Source organism: Manacus vitellinus, unplaced genomic scaffold, assembly GCF_001715985.3.
Source record: "Manacus vitellinus isolate BGI_N305 unplaced genomic scaffold, ASM171598v3 scaffold_43_pilon, whole genome shotgun sequence".
Taxonomy (NCBI): domain Eukaryota; kingdom Metazoa; phylum Chordata; class Aves; order Passeriformes; family Pipridae; genus Manacus; species Manacus vitellinus.
In genome coordinates, this window is record NW_021940560.1 from 6,790,564 (window position 1) to 6,812,784 (window position 22,221).

A 22,221-nucleotide genomic window follows, 5' to 3' on the forward strand; every position below is an offset into this window, starting at 1 on the left:
CCAATAATAAATTCATATTTATTGAGTAATGTCCACAATACTGTAGCTGTTTGTACATTTCATTGTGTAAAGTGGTGCTGACTTTTTGCTGATTCTCATTAAACACACGAAGGTCACTGTGAAGCAACATTGGCACGAACACGTCGGTGTCTGATGGTACCAGTGGGGTGAGGGGCCAGCAGGTGATAGAATGTTCCATCCTCACAGCAAAGACACGGGGCAGGCAAACAGCCTCTGGAAATACCAGCAAGTTGCTCACAGTGAAACACCTCTGCAGCTGTCATTTCACACAGCTTTGGCCCTTGCACCAGGGAAGGGGATAAAGTACCCCAAACCATCAGTGCCAGCTCTCAGGCTCACTGTCCAGTTCTAGCCCCAAATGTCATTTTTTTCTATTTGGGAGAAGGGACAAGATCTTTTTGGACAATGACTGCAATGCCAGGAGGGCTTGGCATGAACTAGAGTGTACTGTATACTTTAAATAAAAATAAGGATATTTTAGAAGTACTTGAAATTTAGTGATTAACCAAAACATACTGGGCTCTGTAATTATGATTAGCAATAAATATAAATTACTTATGTTTATATGTCAATTTAGTTAGACTAATGTCACTTGATAAAGTTTGATCCAGAAGTGTAGAGCAGCACATTCTGTAGGAATTTCAACATGAATATTTGCACACAGCCCATTCACGTCCATAATTAACCAAGCTAATGCAAAGAAAAGAAAAGATGCTCCCTTTGGGCAGAAAGGAGGTTGCTACATTTTCTTTCCCGAAGATCTGACTGAAACTACTTGTGAAGCCGTTCCAAACCTCCAAGGTGAGTTGCTGCAGACATCCCTCAAGGCTGCCAACGCCAGTCCTCGGGAATGGTGCACGCGGTGTCTCCTCAGCACAGTCAGTCCATCCGCAGCATTCCTTCCCTTCCCGCGGGACGTGAGCCCCGCGCTGCTGTGAGGACACGGAAGATGGTCGGGGCCGGTGGCTCAGAAGAAGGTGGTGTCGGCGGAGAAGGCCCCCGCCAGGCGGAAATCCTCCCTGGTGAGGACGCTGTACATGCGCTGCGGCAGCGCCTTGGAGTAGGGCGCGGGCCGGGGCACGGCCGAGCGCAGGATCACCTCCCGGCCCGTGGGCGGAGGGAACTCCGACTGCACCCCCTGCCTGCGCTCCTCCGCACCGCCCGAGCGCCGCAGCTCCTCCTCCAGCGGCGGCACCGCCGAAACCTTGGGAGAGAGCACAGGCACAGTGACAGGCACGGCTGCTGCCTAACGGGACTCACGAAATATTTCTGAAGAGAGGCAGAGGAAGATCAGAAATGGCAACACGTCAGGAGGCTTTACGTGCACGCAGAGCGGGGCGCTGATGGGATGCCGAGAAACAAAGCGCACGTAACCAGATGGAAGAACCTGCACGTGTGGGTGGTGAAGCTCAGCCCGGATTAAGCTCCTGATGTTCCGGCAGTGTGAGTGAGGGTTGTGAGCAGTGGAAACGGCCCCTCCTCAGGCAGGGCTCTCTCCTCGGCTCCCTGCGGAGGGCAGGCCAGCCTCCTCTCAAAATCATCCATGCCACTACTGCAGTCCTGACAGTCACCTGCCTCTTCAGACACACAGGGCTGTGGTGGGCGCTGTTCATGCTGGGAGTGCAGTGCAGAGCAAGGGAGGATCTACACCACCTCTGCCGGTGCTCAGTGCCTCGGGCAGTGAACAGCAACACTGACCGTGGACACTGGAACAAGGGCTGGCCTGCCCAGTAAACATTCCCTAATCACATATACCTCTGGATACACACATCCCCACCAGTACCCCAAAAGGGTCCTGCCCAATTTCAGCAGGCACAGCTCCAGCTTGGCACTGTCACTGAGGTGTGGCAGAACCCTCTGGATGACCCTCACGGTCCCTCTGATCCGCCCCTCTGCTCCCCACCCTCGCCCACACTCACTCCCAGGAGCTGGGGGAGCCTGGCACCACTTGCTTCTGCAGTTTGTGCCACAGAATTCACCGTGGACAAGCACCACTTGTTCCCACAAAAACAGCTCTAGCAAACCAGAGGATGGTCCCTGTGCTACACTTTATGGAATTACCCCAGTTCTTCCCCAGATATCACTGTCCAAAATATTCCATAGTTTCAGTAAATCCTGGTATCAAGAATGCAAAATCCAGGGACTGTCCATCCCCCCAAAACATCTGTCTGCTCAACAAATAGTGATGGTAACAGAGAATATAAAGAATGGCCACATATTTCAGCATCAGAAAACATCAATATTCACTTGAAGAAATGTTTTTTGTTTGGGTTTTTTGTTTGTTTGTTTTGGGAGGGGTTTTGGTTGTTTGGGGGGGTTTTTTTGGTTTTTTGGGATTTTGTTGTTGTTGTTGTTGTTTTTGGGGGGAGTGTTTTGGTTTGGTTTGGTTTTTTATTATTGAAGATTTCTCTCTCTTTTCACTACCTGTTATTATGCTCTAGAAATAAAGTCTGTGAATGCAGAAAAACCATTCTGGAAACACAAAGTTATTTTTGTGCTTAATATGTGAACAACAGTACAAACTAAATCTAGCTGCTGTACTATCTCTACCAGAAGGTTCAACTCTATGCAGCTTGGGAAGATGAGTGGGAAAGGAGGGACAAAGTTGGTTACCTCATCAGAAGATTCAGTCAGCTTGGAAAGGGATGAGAAAAGAACCAGTGATGAAAGACAGAAACAAAGGCAAGTCAGAGATGACTTACAAGAGGTTAGGAGACTGTAGGTTTAAGAGACATCATGCACTCTACTTCCAAGAGCATGCACTGGCTATCAGAATTTCCCTGAGAAAATTTGAGAACATACACATTAAACACAACTCAGAGAGGAGTCCAGGACTGAAAGGCAATGAACAAGGAATTCATTCAACTTCTATTTACCAAACAGCTCTCTACCCAAATAACTCATGGGAGATCAAACACAAAGGGGGCTCCTGTTGCCCTAAGACATCCTAATTAACAGTGACCAGCTACTGGGGGAAGTATCTGTAACCCTACTTTAGTTACTGGTGTTTCAAAAGAAACAAAGCCCTAGAAATGTGCACAGGTCTTTATCAAACACTAACCTAGAAACCTACTGAGCTTTGAAAACCCTGCCTCAGTGTTAGAGGCAAGCGCACACTTGTGCAGGCACTGACAGGGCACAGCCTTGGCCTTTACAGGAGGGGCTGTAAGTCAGGCTGGTTGGCACGTTGAGATTTCAAACTAGATCTTCCCTAGAGACTGGAAGGATAAAACAAATGCTCTGATTTTCATCCCTCACACTAACCACAGTCTGTTTTCAGAATGGTCCTTTTTATGCTGTGTTGCAAAATACAGTTTATTACAAAATCATCCATACCTTAGAAGTGTTAAACACTCAATCACAGAGTTTTCCCAGCACTTTTTCCCAAATGAAATTTCAGGCTTTAAGATGTCTGCAATACTGTGCTACCTTGCTATTTAAATTTTAGTTAGAAAACTTGATGCTATGAGCAGGTGTAATTCTGACAGAAACTGAAGGGTGACTGCAGTCCATGAGGTTTGGAAATCAATACTTTAAGGCTTATTATTACAAACACTCCTTCAGATAAAAAGGCAATATTTGCATCAATATCAGCAAGAGAAGGGGCTCCAGAAAACAGATGCAACACTGGTAATAAGTAACTAAATGTAGAGTCCTACTGAAAAAGAGCTGACACTTCCTCAGCATGCCACTTTCCACAGAAGAAGTCTTGAGTATTCCAAGTATATCCCAAGTATCCCCATTCTAAAAAGTTACTCCTTCTAAAATATTTAATATTTTGACCTGTTTCTCTACATTCCTATGTGAAACAATCAACACTTGATTGTTCTTGCTGAGACAGAAATCTGTGCCATAACAGCATTACTGGTTACCATTTGAAGTACATCAGCCATTAATGACACCTCTGTCTACCCAGCTGGCTTCAATTGTTTAACATCCCAGATCACTGACTCTTCCTTTGTCTTGCAAGGTTCTGTTATTGCCAAAATCACGTTGAACATCCCAAAAAACACCTCAAGGACGTTTATGACAACACATGCACGTATGCAGACAAAATACACTGGCATCATATGATAAGTCATTGCTTCGTTCTGCTTAAATCACAAGTGTCTGCAAAGCAACCCAGAGCTCCCTCTTACCCTCTGAGCATTCACAAACAGCTTGTGAATGATGCTGCCAGCAGGTCCTCTTCCTGCACCCACAACTGACACCTCTGGCTGCTCCAGGAGACAGTTTACAAATCTGGTGGAACAAATCATTGCAAAGGAAAAGGGAATGTTTAATCCGTGGCTGTATCTGGTTTGCTAATCCAAACCCCAGAGCTGTTTCCTGGCAGGAGGCCTCCACTGAGCATCATTTGCACAGGGTGAGAACTGGCAGCTACTCTCAGTTCTCCATTCTAAAAGTCTGAGGAAAAAATCTCCTCAGTTATCTAAGAATGGAACTCAGGCTCCTGATGCAGAGGTGTTAATTCAACACAAAAAGCCTTCATGGTGTTGGCCACACACCATGGGATGGATATTTTTGAGCACAAAGATAATGCTTTGGTCACATATCACACCCCTGAACCCCCAACACATCCTACAAAAACATCATCTCTTCCTCCCAGCACAGCAGCAACAAGCTAATGTGGATTTTTTCAACATGACTTATTAGTCATCTTGAGTGCTAAGTAAATAATCTGCCAGCAGGCAGTGATGCAAGGAAACTGCCTTGTCACTTCCTATTCACAGCTCCTCAGTGACTGGTTTCACATCAGTAAGGAGACAAGAACAAGAAAATATAACTTTGGAGAAGAGTATTTCATTCCATAATATTTACAGAAAATACTAAATTTCTAGTCCTACTTTTACCTCTGTTGTGACAGAATTCATCAAATACACCTTTTGCATACACAAAAAGCAGATGAAATTCCCAGTACTATCAAGATAAAACCAAACTCCAGCAAAATAACCTGTATCACATGTTTTCAAAGAGCTGCACATTCAGAGGAGCATTTAGGGTATCTACACAACATCCATAGTCTCAGGACAGGGACACCTAAATATGATTCCTTAGTATTTCTGTATCCATCTGTCCTAAATTTTGAAAGTACAAAAAAAGGGCATCAGAGGAAAAACAAAAGAACATCATCAGTCACCTTTGTAGATCTTCTTTCTCCTCCTCATTTTCACACTTCTCTACCCCAAATTTTGCTTTCAGAGACCTTGCCCTGGCAATGATCGCTTCCACACTCATAATCTGAGCGATGATCTCCTGCAAGAGTTGGATAAAAGTGAAATTTAAAAACATGGGGTTTCAGCACTCCCATGAACAGTGCAAAAGTCTATCAGTTTTCAGCCCCAGCCAGTACAAAAGCCTTACTTCCAACTTCTTGTCCTCTGGATTGGGGAACCGTAGTACTTTGCTGGAATGAGATATTATCTGCTTGATTATCTTCTTGACTGAAGAGATATCTTCTAGTGCTTCTGTTAGAAGGAAAGAACCAGAATTGTAATTATTGCATCACTGCTCACCCCAAAATATCTTAATTTATTAAACATTATTTACCTTCATCCTTTACCTTGAGTACAGCTGCATGGATGATGCAAGGCAGGAGGTGCCTTGCAAGGTCAGCTGGTTTCTGAACTGCAAGGTAATGAAGCACCTACAACATTAGAAAACTTAATATATTAGTGATCAAAACTACTTCCCAAAGATAAGGTTAGCTAGGAAAGAGGAAAGAATGGAACACTTCTGTAAGACAGGACTTGGTAGGCAGTTTTACATCAGTCCAGTCCCAACAGGTTAGAATGAAACTAAAATAATTATGTGTTAGGAAACTAAAGTGTTCTTAACACATACATGCAGGTAAAAATCTGGTTTATTTACTAATAATTCAAAGTACCACCTCAGTAACACAGTCTGTGGAGTCATGTTTCACACACTCATTACTTCAGGTACTTCACACACTGTTGTAGGGCAGCAGGAATTTCCAACTAACCCTCAGCCAGGCACAGAGCAGTTCAGTAACTCCAAGGACATAGTGCAAGGACCAGTCTGTGTTTCAATGTTGCAGGAGGAAGGAGGAAGGGCATTACCTGTAGCATTACAGGTCAGATGTCACCAGCACTGAGCTCTCACCTTCTCTGCCTCCCTGGTGTCATCGAAAAGTCTCTTCTGCCTCCGTGCTGGGATGGGCTTTGCTGTCTCCCAGGCCTCCACCCACATGTTGCTGGGAATCTTCATCCGGGCGCTCAGCTCACCCTTGATGATTTTATTCCCCTTCTCATCCACCACCTCCTCCTCGATGTAATCCCGAGGGGAGTACCACCTCACAAAGTCCTCCAGGCAACAGCCGGGATTCGCTGCCTGAGTGAGGAGAGCAGAGAAAATTCGTTCCTGAAAATCCTGTAACAATGACAGCCTGGGTAGGAAACACGATGTGGTTTAGTGGGTAGACCATAGCAGAGGAGAAAGCACTCGGGGAATTCTGTCCACAGGCACCAAACTGTACCATAGGACAGAGACCTAGGAGGGTGAGGGAATAAAGCATTAACCAAGAAAATGGCAAGGGGTAAAACCCACATCATCAACAACAAAAAAATCCTTTCTTATCACCCACAAAATGTACGTTCATCAGCTCAAAAATCACACTGTTCAGTTAAACTTCCACCTGGTACCTGATACATGCAATAAATAGGAATTTTCACAAATTCCTTTATGTATAAGCTTATACCATAAAAGACCTGGAGGAAAACAGCCCAAGCCTAAAAGAATCACTGGCTGCATAAATATGCTTTCAGCACTGACTTTCCAGCTTTTAACACTCCAGTGAAAAAATTCACCTTTTCTTCCTCTTTTACAAAGGAAATTAAAAAAAAATCTGCCCCAAACAAAAATAGCTTCGTTTTTCATAGATGCAATGTCAACACTAATAAATACATCCATATCCAGAACATAAAGAAAAACTCAGTTCACTATTCAATGTACCGACCAAGAGTGCACTTGTGCTTCAAATTATGGTTCTATATTTTTGAGTTTTCAGATCATTTGGACCACAGAAATAAAACTTCTACATATACCTAATATGCCATGACTCACTGCTAATAACTGATGTTGATATGTTATACATACTCTACAGTACATCTGTATGCTTTTGTTATGAACATTGCAATAATTAAAATACATATATAGCTATTTCATTACAAAATCTCTAATCCTTTTAGCTTTCAGCTCCTCTGATGACAGCAGTGTATGTGCTCTTAGCTCCCTCTGCAGAGCTCAGACAAGAAATGAGACAAACTGCCCAAAACCACAGCTAGTCCAGTCCCAATCTGATGAACAACTGCTTTAATTCCCAATTTATCAACTGTATGTTTTCTGTGTTTTTTCCCTTCTTACAGACATTGTGCAAATTTTCTGGGACGTTACATTGTCACAGATTTTGATGTGTTCCAAGAGTTTTAGCAGTAGGGTTTTATTTTCAGCTTGAAATTATTTTGAAACTGTTTTGTGGAGAAAAAAAAGAAACTTGTCAGAAAACCCTTCAAAATTGTTCAACCTAAGCAAGAGGGACAGTTTAATTAAGGAGAGGAAAGCAGTCTCACAGAATTCTCCAAGCAGCAGTACCTTAAAAGACTCCATGTCTGAGAGCAGACAGGCACTCTGCATCCGTGCCCGGAGGTGAGCACCTTCTGCTGAGGTTCCCAGCTTTGCCAGCACCTCAGACTGCTCCTCCAGCAAATCCTCAGTCATGGGTGCTGGTTCCTGCAACATGGAAAAAGACAGGGTTACAAACAGCCTCTCCTCAGCTCAGCCCTTCCCAAGGAAGGAGAAGGAAAAAGCTCCCTATCACCAAAAGTCCATTCTGCTTCATTTGTACTCAGTCAGAACTTTCTACTGTTTAAACTGTTCAGCCAAGCTGTGCATGTGAATATGACACTAACAAAGAGAACCTAAACAGAAAATAACCTGAGAATGAAGGAATGATATAAGGATATATTGTTAAAACACCAAAATCCAAATGAACTCTGGCAAGTGTTTGACTGACACTATTTTGTTGAGATGGATTAAAATCGACCTAAAAGCAACACAGAATTTTTGCCTTTGGTAGTATCACCACATAATTAATTGAGAACAGTTTGCCTGACTACACTCTGCTCATATGTTTTACTCAAGCAAAGCAACATTAATTAAAAATAATTTCTCTCAAGAGAAAGAAAAACACTGTACTTTTCATGCATGGCTGGTTGCAAACTGCTTCCTGTGGCACCACTGCTGCCTATTTCATCCCCAGCCACCCTGCAGGAAAGCCTGGGGATATCAGGGAACATTTCTAATTGTTTGCTGATAAACCTGCTGTAGAGAACGGCACTAAAACTGACTCTGGTCTTTTAGATATGAGCAGAGAAATGAAAGAAGAAAAGAAAAAAACATAGCAGCAAAATTGATCCTTATTCTGCTCAGTCAGCTAGAAATCTCCATGGTGGTAGGAAAGAAAGTAAGGAGGGGATGGAAGATGCCTCAGGAACTAGTAATTAAAAAAACCCAAATTTAAGGTAGGCAAGACAGTTTAATTCTTATTTAAAAAACTTGTTTGGAGTGAAATTTTGTAAGGAGACTCACTCTCAAATAAAACAAGGAGCATGTGAGATTTCAGCTTAACGGCCTCATCGAGTTTTAAAAATGAAAAACACTCAGGATTTTAACAACAGGTAAGGCTGTAACCTGCAAATATACCCAGTTTCACAATCCCAGGTAGGAGCCCTGTTGTGTGAGAGCTGTGCTGCACATCTGGCTCAGCTCCTGCTCCCTGACCTGTGTTATTGGAACGTAGAGAGGCTCTCCAGGATGCAGCAGCATCAGCTTCCCGTGTGGATGCAGACGACCTTCTGGTTTTAAGTTCACAGGCTCTTTGCTGCCTTCTTTTGCTCCTCCTTTCTTTCCATTTTCCTGTCCATTTCCTTTGAGGTCTTCTGTGTCACTCAGACATTCAAAAAATTCATCTTCACTGTCACTCCATGATTCCCAAGACTTGCCAAACTCCTTTTCCTTATCAGGGTTATCTGCAGAGTGTTCTGCTCCTTTTGCACCATCACCAGAAGCCCCAGGTGAACGATCAGACATGCTCCCCCTTTTCCCCTCATCTCTTGCTTTCTTCCTTTCAATGCAACAATTTAACATCTAGTAAGTTAAAGGAACAAAAAAATAATTGTTTAGTAATTACTTCTCTTACAGAAACAGTCATACAGAAAAACTTGGGAGAATCCCTGAAAACATCTTACAATTCTAAAAGATAACAACTCCATTGAAATTGTTGCTATAACAAAGATTTTTCCCAACAAATGAATTCCACACCCAAAAATACAAGCATAACTAAATCTACAACAACAATATATTTAGCTAATAACTGCTTTAATTTTGACAGTTTCCTTAGGAGAAAAATCATTCTTAAATTTGGGATATTTACCTGGAGTTTCTGATGCAGTAAACAACATCTCAGATCTGGAGAGCCATTAGCTAATCTAACAAAAGGTAGAAGTGTAACCATTATCAATTATAAAGTTGAATCTTTCACATATGTGGTCTTAAATCATATGAAATCTAAAAGAGGGGCAAATACCCACATTAAACCCACCCCCACCATTTCAACTACACAGCTCTTCTGTAGTCTCAGGAGACAAGTCCAGAATTTAAACTATATTTATTTCCTAGAGGTCATTTTAGAAGCTCAGAGGTCATTCACACTAGTATGAGAGAGACACCCTGCATTTCCTGGCCAGTTTTCCATTTGGAAGTTAAAAGGGTAACTGTTCACAAACAGAAATTAAGCACCTTTGACTTGCTTTAAAACTGCAATAAGTTGGAGTGGTTGCTGTGTATTTTAATTCTATTTTATCTGGTAATGTAACCGTTTCAAAGTACAAATCAGTGAATAAATGGCCAGTTCACCCCATTAACAAAAAAACCCAAACAAATCAACCACAAGAAACCACAACCCCAAAAGTAGGATATATTATTGCTCTGCATTGATACCTCATCTTCACAGAGCCCTTCATTAGGTCTGCAACAAGCTCTGCTGCAGCAGACAAAGGCTGGAAGGGTTGGAATACCTGAAAAGGCAGGAACTTGGAACAGTTTCCTCAGAAAAGTGGTTGAAACTACACCACAAAGCAAAGGTGCTTCTCCCTGTATCAGCTCCTTCATGTTTCTCTAATAGATGAACTGGGAGCCAAGCATTCCTTGAAGTTTTTTTACCCACCCTCATTCACACAGTGGAGGGATCTCTAAGCTGAGCTTCCACAGACATCTTGAAGTTTTCAAAGGAGGGCACAGATGCTTTTCTACTCCCTGCCCTTTCTTGCACTAAGGAAGTAGGGTAATAAAAATAAAGGATAGGATTTGCAATTAAAAAACCCAAACCAGTATGTTTCAAATTCACAGTGGACTCTCTTCCTGGAATAAAGAACATTTTCTACAACAAAGGAATGACAATAAAAGCAAATCTTACCCTGGAATGAGGTAGTTGTTCTCCCATCTGTAGCGCATTTCCAACACAAACTCTTGCCAAAGATGTGCCACCCCTTTTACTCCTCCATGGTAGAAGTTTATCATACAAAGACACAAAGCTAATTTGTAGGTCAGACTGTCAGAGGGAGCAGATTTAAACTGACTGAAGAGATTCTAGGCAAGAAACAAAAGAAAGCAAGAAATACAGGAACGATGGTATTTTTTCCCAAACTATGTAATCTCTTTAGCAGTACAAGTGGTTAACCACATTTTAAGCCTGTAAGTATAAGATATCAAAAATTACAGTCTTCGAAAGAAAAAGAAATTGCAAGGAAAAAGAAATGATCACTACTTTTACTTAGAGATTCCACAAAGATAAGTTCCTCTTTCCAAAAGTTACCTATTACAAGATGTAGGGCAACCACAAAGTCTGTATGAACACACACACTCAAAACTGCTTTCTCTCTCCTGAGTGTCAGTCAGTAAAACTTACATAATCTTCATTCTCTGGAGGAGGATTGTTTCCTGCTGAAGTGTTGGCTCTGCTTTCAAATCCATCTGCAAGTTTGTCAGCAGCATCAGGAAACAAGAACTTAAAGAAAAAAAAAATTAACCTTCCATCAGTATGGTTTTCCTGCTTTTCCCACTTTCTCCCTAAAGGTACTGCTGGCTACATAGCAGCAATCCCTACAACTAAAACTGTTGGCAGAGTTGAGAGTTTGTTTTCAGTCCACCTATATTGCACAGACTTGTAACAACTCGGGCTGTTTCAAGTTGATAATTGCAACTGAAGTAATGGAACTGATATCAGACACCTTTAACTCTGCTATGGACTATAAACCAAATGCATCAGTGCATGTTCTACCTGAATTTCACATGAGTCACTTACCAGCAGAATGGTGTTCAGCACGTCATTGTTTAAAGGCGACTCGTCCACACCTCTGTGCTTGCGGATTTTTTTCCTTGCACTGTGAACCATATTTGTGACTGATAGTTTATGGATGGGGACTGGTGCTGGCTCTGTGAGCTTGGACAAGGCATGGGTAATGTCAGCAACCTCTACGAAATAAAATAAAAGCAATTAGAACAAAACCAAACCCACAAACACTTGCCCATCTCTCTTTACAAGTTCACCTGTCTTATCCAGCCTTTTTATCTTGTACTGAATTTTAGCCCCTTGTTAACCAGAGGTACACTCTATGCTGTCAGGTTCCATCCTGATACTCACTGTCAGCAAATACAAACAGCAGAACAAGTCACAAAGGAGTCACAGACTGCCCTGGATTTAATTTACCAACTAAAGTCTAGACTGAGCTGTCTGCAGACAGTCACTATCAGAGCATCACAAAAGGCTGCTGAAGAGTCCATGTTTAAACCTTGTTCACAAATGATACCAATGAATACACTGTAGGTAACAAAGGCAGCTCAAGCCTATGCTAAAGCTTTAGATAAGCCTTAATAAATCCTGTATTAATCACTATATACCTGACCTTACATGGTGTAAGCATAATTCTGTTTTAGAATCCCCAGATAAACTTCTCAAATCAGAAGATTCTTTTCCAGAGTTGCTGCTGGTGAGCTTTAGAATGTCTCTTACAACAAACTGAATCAATATTGTTACAGATAAATTGAAGTGAATAATTACCAGCAGGCTGAAAATGCTCATCTTGGCAAACCTTGCAAGAAAATCGAGCTAAGAAGAGCTAAAGAGACTATGTCAAGCCCCCTACTCAGTCTAACACCTTTTTAAGCTGACTGGTGAGCTCCTTCAAAATTAAGATCAAGTATAACCAAAGAAAATACATTATAAGCCATATTTGGAGGGAAGCAAAGGTGACAAGCAGCAGGAAGGAAGGGAATGCTCACTACATACAGCAAGAAAAGCAAAAGAAAGGGACAGAGACATCAAAAAGATGTCAGTATCTATACAGCTGGGATAAAGTTTGACCTGCTGCTCAGACAATTAGGGAGGGGTTTTTTTATTTTGTTTTTTTTTTCCCTAAAAATTCTTTAAAATGGAGAGGATGATGGCAAAGCCTTTCAAACAGATTAAAGGTTTTTTAAACTTGCTGTTAAACATGTACTACAGAGTACATCAAAAAGGAAAAAAAAAGTGGAAAAAACAAAAAGACATAATACAGACAAATATGTTTGATGTGTGCTCAAACCCAACTCTTGTACATTTATAGTCAAATTTTAAGCTTTTGTATTCCAGTGAAAGGACACATACAGAACTATAACAGAGGTAACTGTCCTCTGGGACTTTGGGAGCTAAGCTTGCCTAGAATTCTTGAGAAATTTCACCATGTAGCACTGGCCAGAAAATCCCCAGTACTACAGAAAATGCATAAGAGCTGTAAGTATAAATAGCAATCAATCTTAAGTCAAGAAAAGGGGATAGGGAAGGTAAAATAACAGGAAACAATTAAAAACAAGTAACACAAATCAACAGGATTTTAGTTTTACCTTTTCCTTCCTCTTCAAATGCAGATCTCCCAAGGATCTCATCAGTCGACTCCTTCCGACGGCAGAGCTTGAAGAATTCCGTAAGGAAGTCACCTGGCAGAGAAACAAAGTCTCTCAATTACTACTCAGTTAAAAATCTCACTGAACAACAAGGCAACTCTCAAAATTATGCCCAAAGGACAGTAATTTTTATCTTTTCATCTGAAAGAACATGGTAATTTGTTCTGAAGCACAAATATCTTTAAACCACATCATAATTAAAGCTTAGGAAAATGCACACCTAGGCAGGCATCAGCCACCTCTCCAGAGCACAGCTCTGCCTGCAGCTGAATCCACTTCTTCACCCAAAGCAAGATGAAACTTTGAAAGTTTTGAAGCCCTTTTCCCCACAAGCTTAAAGGCAAGGACAGACAGGAGAGTACAGCTCTTCAGATGCATTAATCCTCCCTGTCAAACAGACTGATCAAGCTAAGCAGATGGATATATGCAGAAGGCACTTAATAAAATTGAAAGATTCCAGGAAATCTAAATTTTCACAGAACATACAAAGAAAATTCTTGTTCTCTGGAATGTGATGAAATAAGAACAGCAGCAGTGAAGTTCATGGTACACAGACACAGAGTAACCTACAACAGAAACTCATGTTTTTGCAAAGCTTGAGTTCTTGAAAAGGATGCCCCAAATATTGTCCACTCAAAAAAATAAGGGGAATGAGGAAACAGAGGTCATCAGGTAGTCATCAATTCAACCCTGACTTCACAACTCAGTAGCTTAAAAGCCCTAAGGGAAGACAGGAAATTCTGATGTCTTACCCAGTAGACACTGAGGGTTATCTGCTTTTCTGACTCTCACAGACCATTGTGGGGCTTGCATAGGATCCAGGTCCCTTAAAAACAAAACAAAACAAACTCAGGGCCATGTTGTCACCATAAGTTTGCAAGAGATGAGTATCAAATTCTCAGTAAATGTATTGTCATAGTCAGTGAGGCCATGGAAGCCACAATATACACCACATTACACAGGAGAACATGACAAACACTCTGAAATGCAAGCAAGAGTCCCTGTTCTCATGTAGGTACATGACACACAAGAAAAATTCAGTTAGAACTAAATTGTCTTCTTTTGAAGTGTATTATTGTTGAAAACTGATTTCTGCATTAATTAAGAAAGAAGGAAGAAACCCAACATGGTTTATTTCTCTCTAGAATAAAACCTGGATAACAGTTTTTGGGAGAGGGATGTCAACCAGTGAATTCTTTTTGCTCTCCACACTCCATTATTATCTTTTCCAAGAAATAATTTTCAAGTCTAACACGAGAACATGCTCAAAAAGAGAGGTGTGTGTTCTGTTGAGATTACAATACAATAATATTTTCTCACACAGCAATGCATTTAAAAAGAAGGTGTTTTCCCAAATGAGATGTTCCATCAGCTGACCTTACCACTCCTCAAAAGGGGGTCTTTTTCACACACAAAGCCACACACAGTGTTTTAGATGTCACTAAATGCAGTAGTTAAATAAAGTACATTTCTAGATATTTACAATTCAGGCAAAATACTTACGAATACACATCATTGTCCACAATTATGCCCTCTGCCAGGTGGGGCCAGGTAGTAGCTAAATGTAGCTCACTGAAACAAAGCAAGATTTCAGTCTTTCAGTGCTGTGTTCAACTTCCCTGAACTGCCTACAGCACTGAACACTGCCTAATACATCCAAACAACTCCTGGATTTGCTGAGGGTGATGGGGTGTTCAGAAGGGGACACATTGGAACAACTCAGTTTGCAGACCTGCTCAATTTAAGTCTTCTACAAATGTCATGGATGAGAGCAAGTCCAACCCTTGAACAAAGGCACATAATTTTTAAGGTTTATCTTCAGTTAAGTTATATTTCAACATATTTCAGAGATAAATAGAGTACTCCAGAAGTTTATGGTGCAAGACTTCATTTGAGCAGAGCTTCGGCCCTGAACATCATCAGACAATTTTGCAAATGGTCTCATTTGCTATTAAACCATGTTCTTGATGTATTGGAATAATTAAATATCTGTTAGAGACATCCTAAGTGGTAGGTGGGCAAAGCTAAAATTTGAAATAATGTACCTATAAGCCCTCCATTAAGGAAGTTATAAAACAGTTTTCTGAACTGTTGCTTACCTAATAGGATCCTCACAGGCACCAAATGGTAACTTCCCAAATTCAAGGCCTCCAACTTCTCCCCCAACTAGGGCATCTATATCTGAAGAAAAGTCAATACATTTTCCATGTGGAATTTGTTGAATATTTGAAGCAACATATCATCTTAATTTCACAGTAAAGACTGTAGCATGTAGATGACCAGAGAACAGCTGAGCAACCAGGGTGACTGAGCATTGAAAACACAATCCTAGCACACAAATTGCTTCCAACAGAAACTGGGAAGTAATCATGCAACAGGACATTCAAAAAGACAGATAAAATTCTCGTAATTCATGTTGAGGGAAGGCTATTCCCTTCACACAGGCAAAGATGAGAGTTGTAAAGATAGACTTAAAGATTCAATGTTGACACAAGAACAGACAGACACAGAAGTGCCATAAAAATATTTGGGCAGCAAATCAGCTCCAAGCAGAAAAGGAAGACTCCAGAAGAGCAACTTGCAGAGTGAAAAAACAACTAGTTTTAAAATGTTGACAATTTTGTGAAAAGACGATTATGTCTCCTACAGCTACGGACTTAATCAAATTACCTGGGAGATTCCTTGTAATCCCATGTACTTAAAGATGCCTCCCAACATCCTCAGACACTTCCCATGTTATATTCTTCAAATACATAAATCAAAACCAGACAGCCTTCACTGAACAGAAATTTGAATGGATAATAATGCACTGTAATGCCATTATAATAATGCTATTACAGCATCTGATCTCTCATTTTAAATGCATCTGGAAAACTGTTTACATACAAAACAAGTGAGGTATTAGAACAGATAAAGTATTTGGATCACTTAATTACATAATTTCTTCTTCAGAGAAGATAAAAGGCACATTTAAATTCCTTTTATTTGAGAAGAGCTAATTGAGTGACAGTAGTAAGTTACAGGTCTAGTTCTTCACAGTGACCACAAAACCACAACTACACATAGCAACAGCAATAAAAATTATACTGACTGTCTCCAGTCTCTGCAACACACTTTGACACTGGCTCCCTTAACCAGAACCCTCTAAAGGAGAAGTTATTCCAACAGCTCAAATCTAGAAATATGATAAAAGTAGTACAACTCATCCATCACAAACCAGCGATCCTGACTCAGTGAGTAACTACAGCAAGGCAGACAGACACCACAGAGAATAGATTCCTGTGTCTGCAGAAACAATAAAAGAATAAAATCTGTAGAATTCATTTCCCGAGTTCTTTAGGTAACCTTGGTTTACTGAAAGAGGGAAACTATAATTTAAAACAGCACCAATTTTCTCTCCCTAAAGAGCAGGACTCTCCTTAACCGTATGTTCAACATACATTCCTTAGCTACAAAGCACACAGGATCAACCTCACTACAGACTTCTTCAAAACATACCTTTCATTAGTGTATTTTCTTTTTAAGCAAAGGAAAGTCAAAGAATTAAATAAGCAGACCAAGGCCACACAGAGTTCCCTCTCTCCAAATGCTGCCCTAAATACTTTAACCTTGTTATGTAAAACCACTACCAAGTCAAGAAAAGAACTTAGGCATTTTAAGTGCTCCACCACCTTGTACCTACACCACATCACTAATAAAATTTATGTTAAGGAGGAACTAACATTTACCTTCTTCCTATAGGTTTGTTTACCTCTGAGCCAGGAGAAATTTATTATTTATTTTTTGATGCTACCTATATAGAAATAGGTCTGTTAAAAACAAATCCTTGATACCCAAGGAAGACAGTGTCACTATCAAGCAACAATAGGAGAGATCACTTTGGGAGTACCAAGTGAGCAACTACCTCTGTTTTTCCTAAACAGCATCGCTATGGCATAAACTTATAAAGTCTGGTGCATGGACTTTAAATTCAAGACTATATATTACTTTTCCCCTTTTCCACTCATACAAGACTACTACAATAAAAGACTTGACCAGAAATTGTTCATGCAATAAAAAAAATACATAAACTAACTGCTTGGCTTATTCAGCACTCTGTAAACAATAACAACAAAAATCCAAACTTTTACCTCACGTGAGGTCCATACAACACTTTCTGCTTTTTCCATTGTTAATACAGATAGTGAGGTATTAAAATAAGGTACTTTATAGAAATAATTGACAAATACTCCCATGAAGTATTAGCACCTACTAGAACCTGAATCTAAACATTTCCCTAAGGAATTCAGGGTAGAGTTCTCCACAGATTCAGTCACCTTTTTCACTTCACATATACACTACCATTTTAGAAGTATCACTGCATCTCTAAATGCTAACAAAACCCCGTGTTTCTAGGCACAGCCCTACCCAAAACACCTGTCCCAGCCATGAGGCACAGACATGATTTCAGAGGAGCTTTAAGCCTGTGAGCCCAGCACAGGGAGTGGGATTGGAGTCGGTTGAAAGTGAAGCCTTTCCTACTCACACAGAAAATGTTTTCATCCTTCTGGCAAGATACACCAAGAGCACTGACTGTCTTAAAACACGTTATTCTGAGGACAGGGATCTCCTACCTGGTGGCTGCTGAGGCCAGAAGTACTGCTGCCAGTCCTGGAGCACGTAGGTCAGCCGGATAGCCATGCTAACGGGAGGCAGTGGTGTTAGAGGGCACCCCTTCAAAATACCAGAGAAGAAATTCAATAGAAAGAGTACATCCTCTCAAACACTCCAGGGCTTGGACATAAATAAGTCACAATAGCTTGTATTAGAGCTAATTTTAGCAGAACTGCGACACCCCAAGTATTTGAAGGTTGGACTTGATGAACCTGGAGGTCTTTTCCAACCGTAGTGATTCTGTGATTACTGGTAAAGCCATTGCTAAACACGACAATCACAGATAAAATGCATGAGACATTTGTATGCTCCATTTAGCTCGTAATACAAGTAACTCTGACCCAGAATGCATCAGGTTTTCATTAAGGATTTTTCTCCTCAGTGTTTTGCTCAGATTGCTTACTACCAATACTGGTTGTGTAGTGCTGCAGGCAGCCATACCACTCTGTAAACAAGCAGCCCTCTCAGCCTCCTCACATCCTAGAGTGGTGTTCTTCCCTCTCAGCTTGGGGAGCTACAAAGTATCAGAATAAAAACCCACCCCAACCCTCCCTTCTCCTTTCCAATAACAAAATAGAGTCCGTTTGGGCCATAGGGAAGAGGGTTGTTACAAGGAAACTGTAAAACAGACACATTATTTCACATCCCAGTGAAAATTAAATGTGAAGGTGGTAACATTCAGGAACCAAACACAAACCATCAGTCTTTACGGTCAGATACTGATGAATCTACAAGCATCCAGGTAATAAAATAATTATTCCTAATCTCAGTTTTATACATTCAGCTGCACTTACAATCTTGGTTTTGAAGATCTCCAGCAGCCCTGATAAGTGAGTGTACTGGCTGGGCACCTTGCGCAGATGGACCATTTCGAAGTCAGTCCGGACTCCCGGGCCCTGACATTCCCCAACGTACATCCGGCGCCACTTCTGGTGTATCTGCACGAACAGTGGGACCTGACTGCAAAACATGAATATTTCAGATTATTTAAGGTGTCATGTTGTCTTGTAGTCTTTAAAACTAGCTAAATATTTTAGCATCATTTCAACGCCATTTCATATTCTTTGGAATATATTTTCTCCTAGTGGAACGCACTTTAAAACACTTGACAAGGAATCAAAGAAAAATGCTATCAATGTCATCATCAAAGAGAATGCCTAACAAATTGTCATGTCACAGTCACAGTCATATCCATGACTTCAGTTACCTAATTTTCAGTCTAAAAAATTTCTGAGGAAGATCAAGAAGTTACTGTTATCACATATCGGGATGAAATCCTCCTCCATAAGTTATATTTTCTACTGTTTCTATATTATATTTTCTATTGTTTCTCTATTTTCTATACGTTATTTTTCCAACAACTTCTAGCAGCTTCTGAAAGCATTTAAGGTTTTTAAGCAAAAATGAATATAAACAACACATTGAATCAATCTTTTTAAAATCTCCCTGGAAAATTTTTTAATCTTTCTCTAACGGTATTAAAGTGCAAACCCAACAAACTCTGAATGTATTTTGCTAACAATTTAACGCTTTTTCCTCACAAATGCAGCACGCTACAGTTTTACCTGGACATGTGAAAAGGTAAGAAATGCTTTCACCTACCAGCCAGTGTTCCCCAACGCAATGGAAATGGAACTCAGCAAAAGGTTACACTTGGATTCACTCACAACGGCCTCATTATTTGCAGCAGGAGCAATCACCACAAACTCCCGTAAGCCGTACCTTGAGAAAGACAAAAAAAGAGCACATTTCTGGTCTTTAGCAAGCCAGCTGAAACAGAATTTTTAGAAACACTGTGACCTGAATAACCTAATTGTCACCAGCAGACTGTGGAATCTGATTTGATGTGAGTACCTCTGTCAGAGAGGTCAAGAACTGAGTGGGTAGGGAGTGCTGCACAGTCCGAAATCACAAACCACCTGAGCTCAATAACACTCAAACCTTGTGAAGTGTTTGATTGTGAGGACTTCCAGGTCTATCAGTCCTGAGGCTTTTTGTTTTATAATAATAACAACTGTAACTGCTTATACACAAAAACAGTCTCTAGAACAATGTTATAATGTGCTGAATATTTGCATTACTAAGAACATAGTTGCTGTTTCTTAAGGTGCTGCAGCTTCCCTTTTTAAGAATGTACCTAAATACCACATATATAAAAACTTGGTTGATATATGAAACTGAGACAAAAGTCTTTGGGGACAAAAAACAAAAGTAAAGATAGGCCTTTTTTTGCACTCCTTTCCTGTGTCCAGTACGAAGAATCATTTTCCTTAAGCTTTAACTTTCAATTGAAAAACAAATATACAAGTGCTTGTGCCAGCATCAGAGATTTCTCAGTTGCTGTGCTGGTTTGCATTAGAGACAAGAGGCAGGGTACATACCATCTCACCAGGCAGTGAGCTCGAGGGGGGAAGTCATTGTTCATGCACAGCAAGTCCTGCATTGGCAGTGGAAGGACATCTGTGAAAAAAAAAAATCCATATATAAGATCATCAGCATCCATCCAGCTCACTTGCAAATTGCTTAGATTAGCATTGTGTGAATGCAAAGCATACTAAAAGCAGAAATGTTAGATCACACCCATCAGATCTCACAAAATCTCACTCAGAAGCAAATCAACACACTGTGAATTCCACATTCTGACACTGCCTTTTGTCATATCCTTACAGGTACGTGAGGGAACTAGCAGGTACCTTCTGCCAGCTCTTCTTTCCCATCTTTGTCACTGGGTTCTTGTACAAGATAATGGTGGGTAACTGAGAATTTGAAGTCCGCAAATGAAATTTCATCTGATTTCTCTTCCCATGTCCCTGTGGTGTATATACCCTGCATACAAAAATATAGTATTCTGTCAACAAATTTAGGTTAACATTCATTAGTATATTACCTACGTGATCAATAATGTTTATTTATGTTTTTCTACTGCCAAATATTTATTCATAAATAGCTAAGCATGATTTAATTTCAAAAAAACACTGCTCAAAGCACTTCATTATAAAGGTGGTTGAATGCTAAAATCCATGTTGTTGATAATCACGTTCATTCCAAGGATCAGATATCTCCCTGAGAAATCTTCAGAATTATATGGCAATAAAGGGGCAGAAATATATTCTCATATGTTACTATGCATCTTAAGTATATGCACCCTCAATTTTGCCAGAGACAGAAGTTTCTCATCTGGGACTACACCTAAACCAATCTGTGCAAATATTACCTTGATATTTACTTTGAATATACTTCCGCTAACAAATTATTTTTTTAATCTTTAATTTGCAAAAGTTCTGTAAGGATAATTCATTTTTAAACATAAATACAGCATAGGAGATTCTAAGAAAATCGGCATAACTGTACAGAATTCTGTGCTGCTGCTAAAACAAAGCAACTTGGACAACCCTCTGATCTGTAAATGGTATTAGGAGAGGTCTGGTCTAGCAAACAAGACATGTAGGAACACACAGACAGCTAAGGTGTAAAATTAGTTCATTAGATAACAGAAATTTTTATTCTGAATGCTCTGTACCCTGGCTAAAATCAAGAATTATTGAATTCCTGTGGAAACACAGCAGCCATTCCGTCCAGAACAGCTGAATTTGTTTGCACGGGTACGCAGAAGAGCTTAGCAATTTCCTCTGCATTTTACAGGACTGAGAAAGCACCACAAAGGCTCTAATTAGACTCTGAAAAAAATCTCTCCGATCTATGAAACATTCTGAGTCACTGTGCAAACCTCAGCCACAAGTACATGAGGTGTGACAAAGGCACAAGGCAGGGGGAAAAGATTCCTAAAGAATTTACAGCAGCTTCCATCATTTTTCCAGATTCAAATTGAAAATAAAATTAAAAAAAAAATCACTAAGTCCTATATGAAGATTCAGCTTTATCAACAAACAGCCTGTTTGGCAGACGGCCCATCAGTAAATTTACAGCAACTGTTTGTCAAATTGGCACTTTTATAAGAGACGTTCCCTAATAAAAATCATTATCGGCCACACTTAAGAAAACAGTGATAGATGAAAGTACGTGTGAATGACTAGTTAGCAATTCAAATTCTAAAAGAAAACTCAAAAGCCGTAACTGACCTTTTCTAGAGGTTTGCCTGAAGAAACCCCAATAAGTTTCCAGTCATTCAATACTTCTTCTACTTTTGAAATAAATCTATTAGGGAGGGGAAAAGGCATTAATATTTACTGAACGCTGAACTTGTATTATAATTCATCTGCTCAAAATCAGGCAATTTGTTGTCCTACTATGGAACTCCTTAAAAAAACCCAAAGAACAAACAACTAACAAAAAAACCCACAACAAGAAGTAAAACAATAAAACCAAAACAATTGCTTCCTTGTACAAATAAAACAGACCTCCTATGCTTACATTTCAGATTATAGTTACTCTTAGCAACTGCTATGACCATCTTTTGAGTGTTTATAAAGAATCTCACCGTTTTCTTTTTCTGATATTGCAGCACATAACATTTAACATATGGTCTTGTTTCACTGCTCACAGATAAATAAACATTTGAGACAATTATAC

The 22,221-nt window shown here is 40.2% G+C and overlaps 1 protein-coding gene across 1 annotated transcript in view; it reads right to left on the reverse strand.

The window, feature by feature from the left end:
- RAB3GAP1 (RAB3 GTPase activating protein catalytic subunit 1) overlaps positions 1–22,221 on the reverse strand; it is a 23,870-nt gene continuing 1,649 nt past the window's right edge. Inside the window, exons 2-24 of the mRNA XM_025895788.2 lie at positions 21,771–21,846; positions 20,385–20,517; positions 20,073–20,151; positions 19,294–19,413; positions 18,486–18,651; positions 17,652–17,751; positions 15,138–15,219; positions 14,542–14,610; positions 13,791–13,864; positions 12,979–13,071; positions 11,402–11,571; positions 11,006–11,104; positions 10,514–10,686; positions 9,473–9,527; positions 8,821–9,186; positions 7,633–7,770; positions 6,145–6,372; positions 5,572–5,668; positions 5,386–5,489; positions 5,162–5,277; positions 4,161–4,263; positions 2,635–2,655; positions 1–1,225 (exon numbers count right to left, since the gene is read on the reverse strand). Of these exons, the coding sequence (XP_025751573.2) occupies positions 989–1,225; positions 2,635–2,655; positions 4,161–4,263; positions 5,162–5,277; positions 5,386–5,489; positions 5,572–5,668; positions 6,145–6,372; positions 7,633–7,770; positions 8,821–9,186; positions 9,473–9,527; positions 10,514–10,686; positions 11,006–11,104; positions 11,402–11,571; positions 12,979–13,071; positions 13,791–13,864; positions 14,542–14,610; positions 15,138–15,219; positions 17,652–17,751; positions 18,486–18,651; positions 19,294–19,413; positions 20,073–20,151; positions 20,385–20,517; positions 21,771–21,846 (2,899 nt within the window). The 3' untranslated portion in view covers positions 1–988. The remainder of the gene's footprint in view (positions 1,226–2,634; positions 2,656–4,160; positions 4,264–5,161; positions 5,278–5,385; positions 5,490–5,571; positions 5,669–6,144; positions 6,373–7,632; positions 7,771–8,820; positions 9,187–9,472; positions 9,528–10,513; positions 10,687–11,005; positions 11,105–11,401; positions 11,572–12,978; positions 13,072–13,790; positions 13,865–14,541; positions 14,611–15,137; positions 15,220–17,651; positions 17,752–18,485; positions 18,652–19,293; positions 19,414–20,072; positions 20,152–20,384; positions 20,518–21,770; positions 21,847–22,221) is intronic.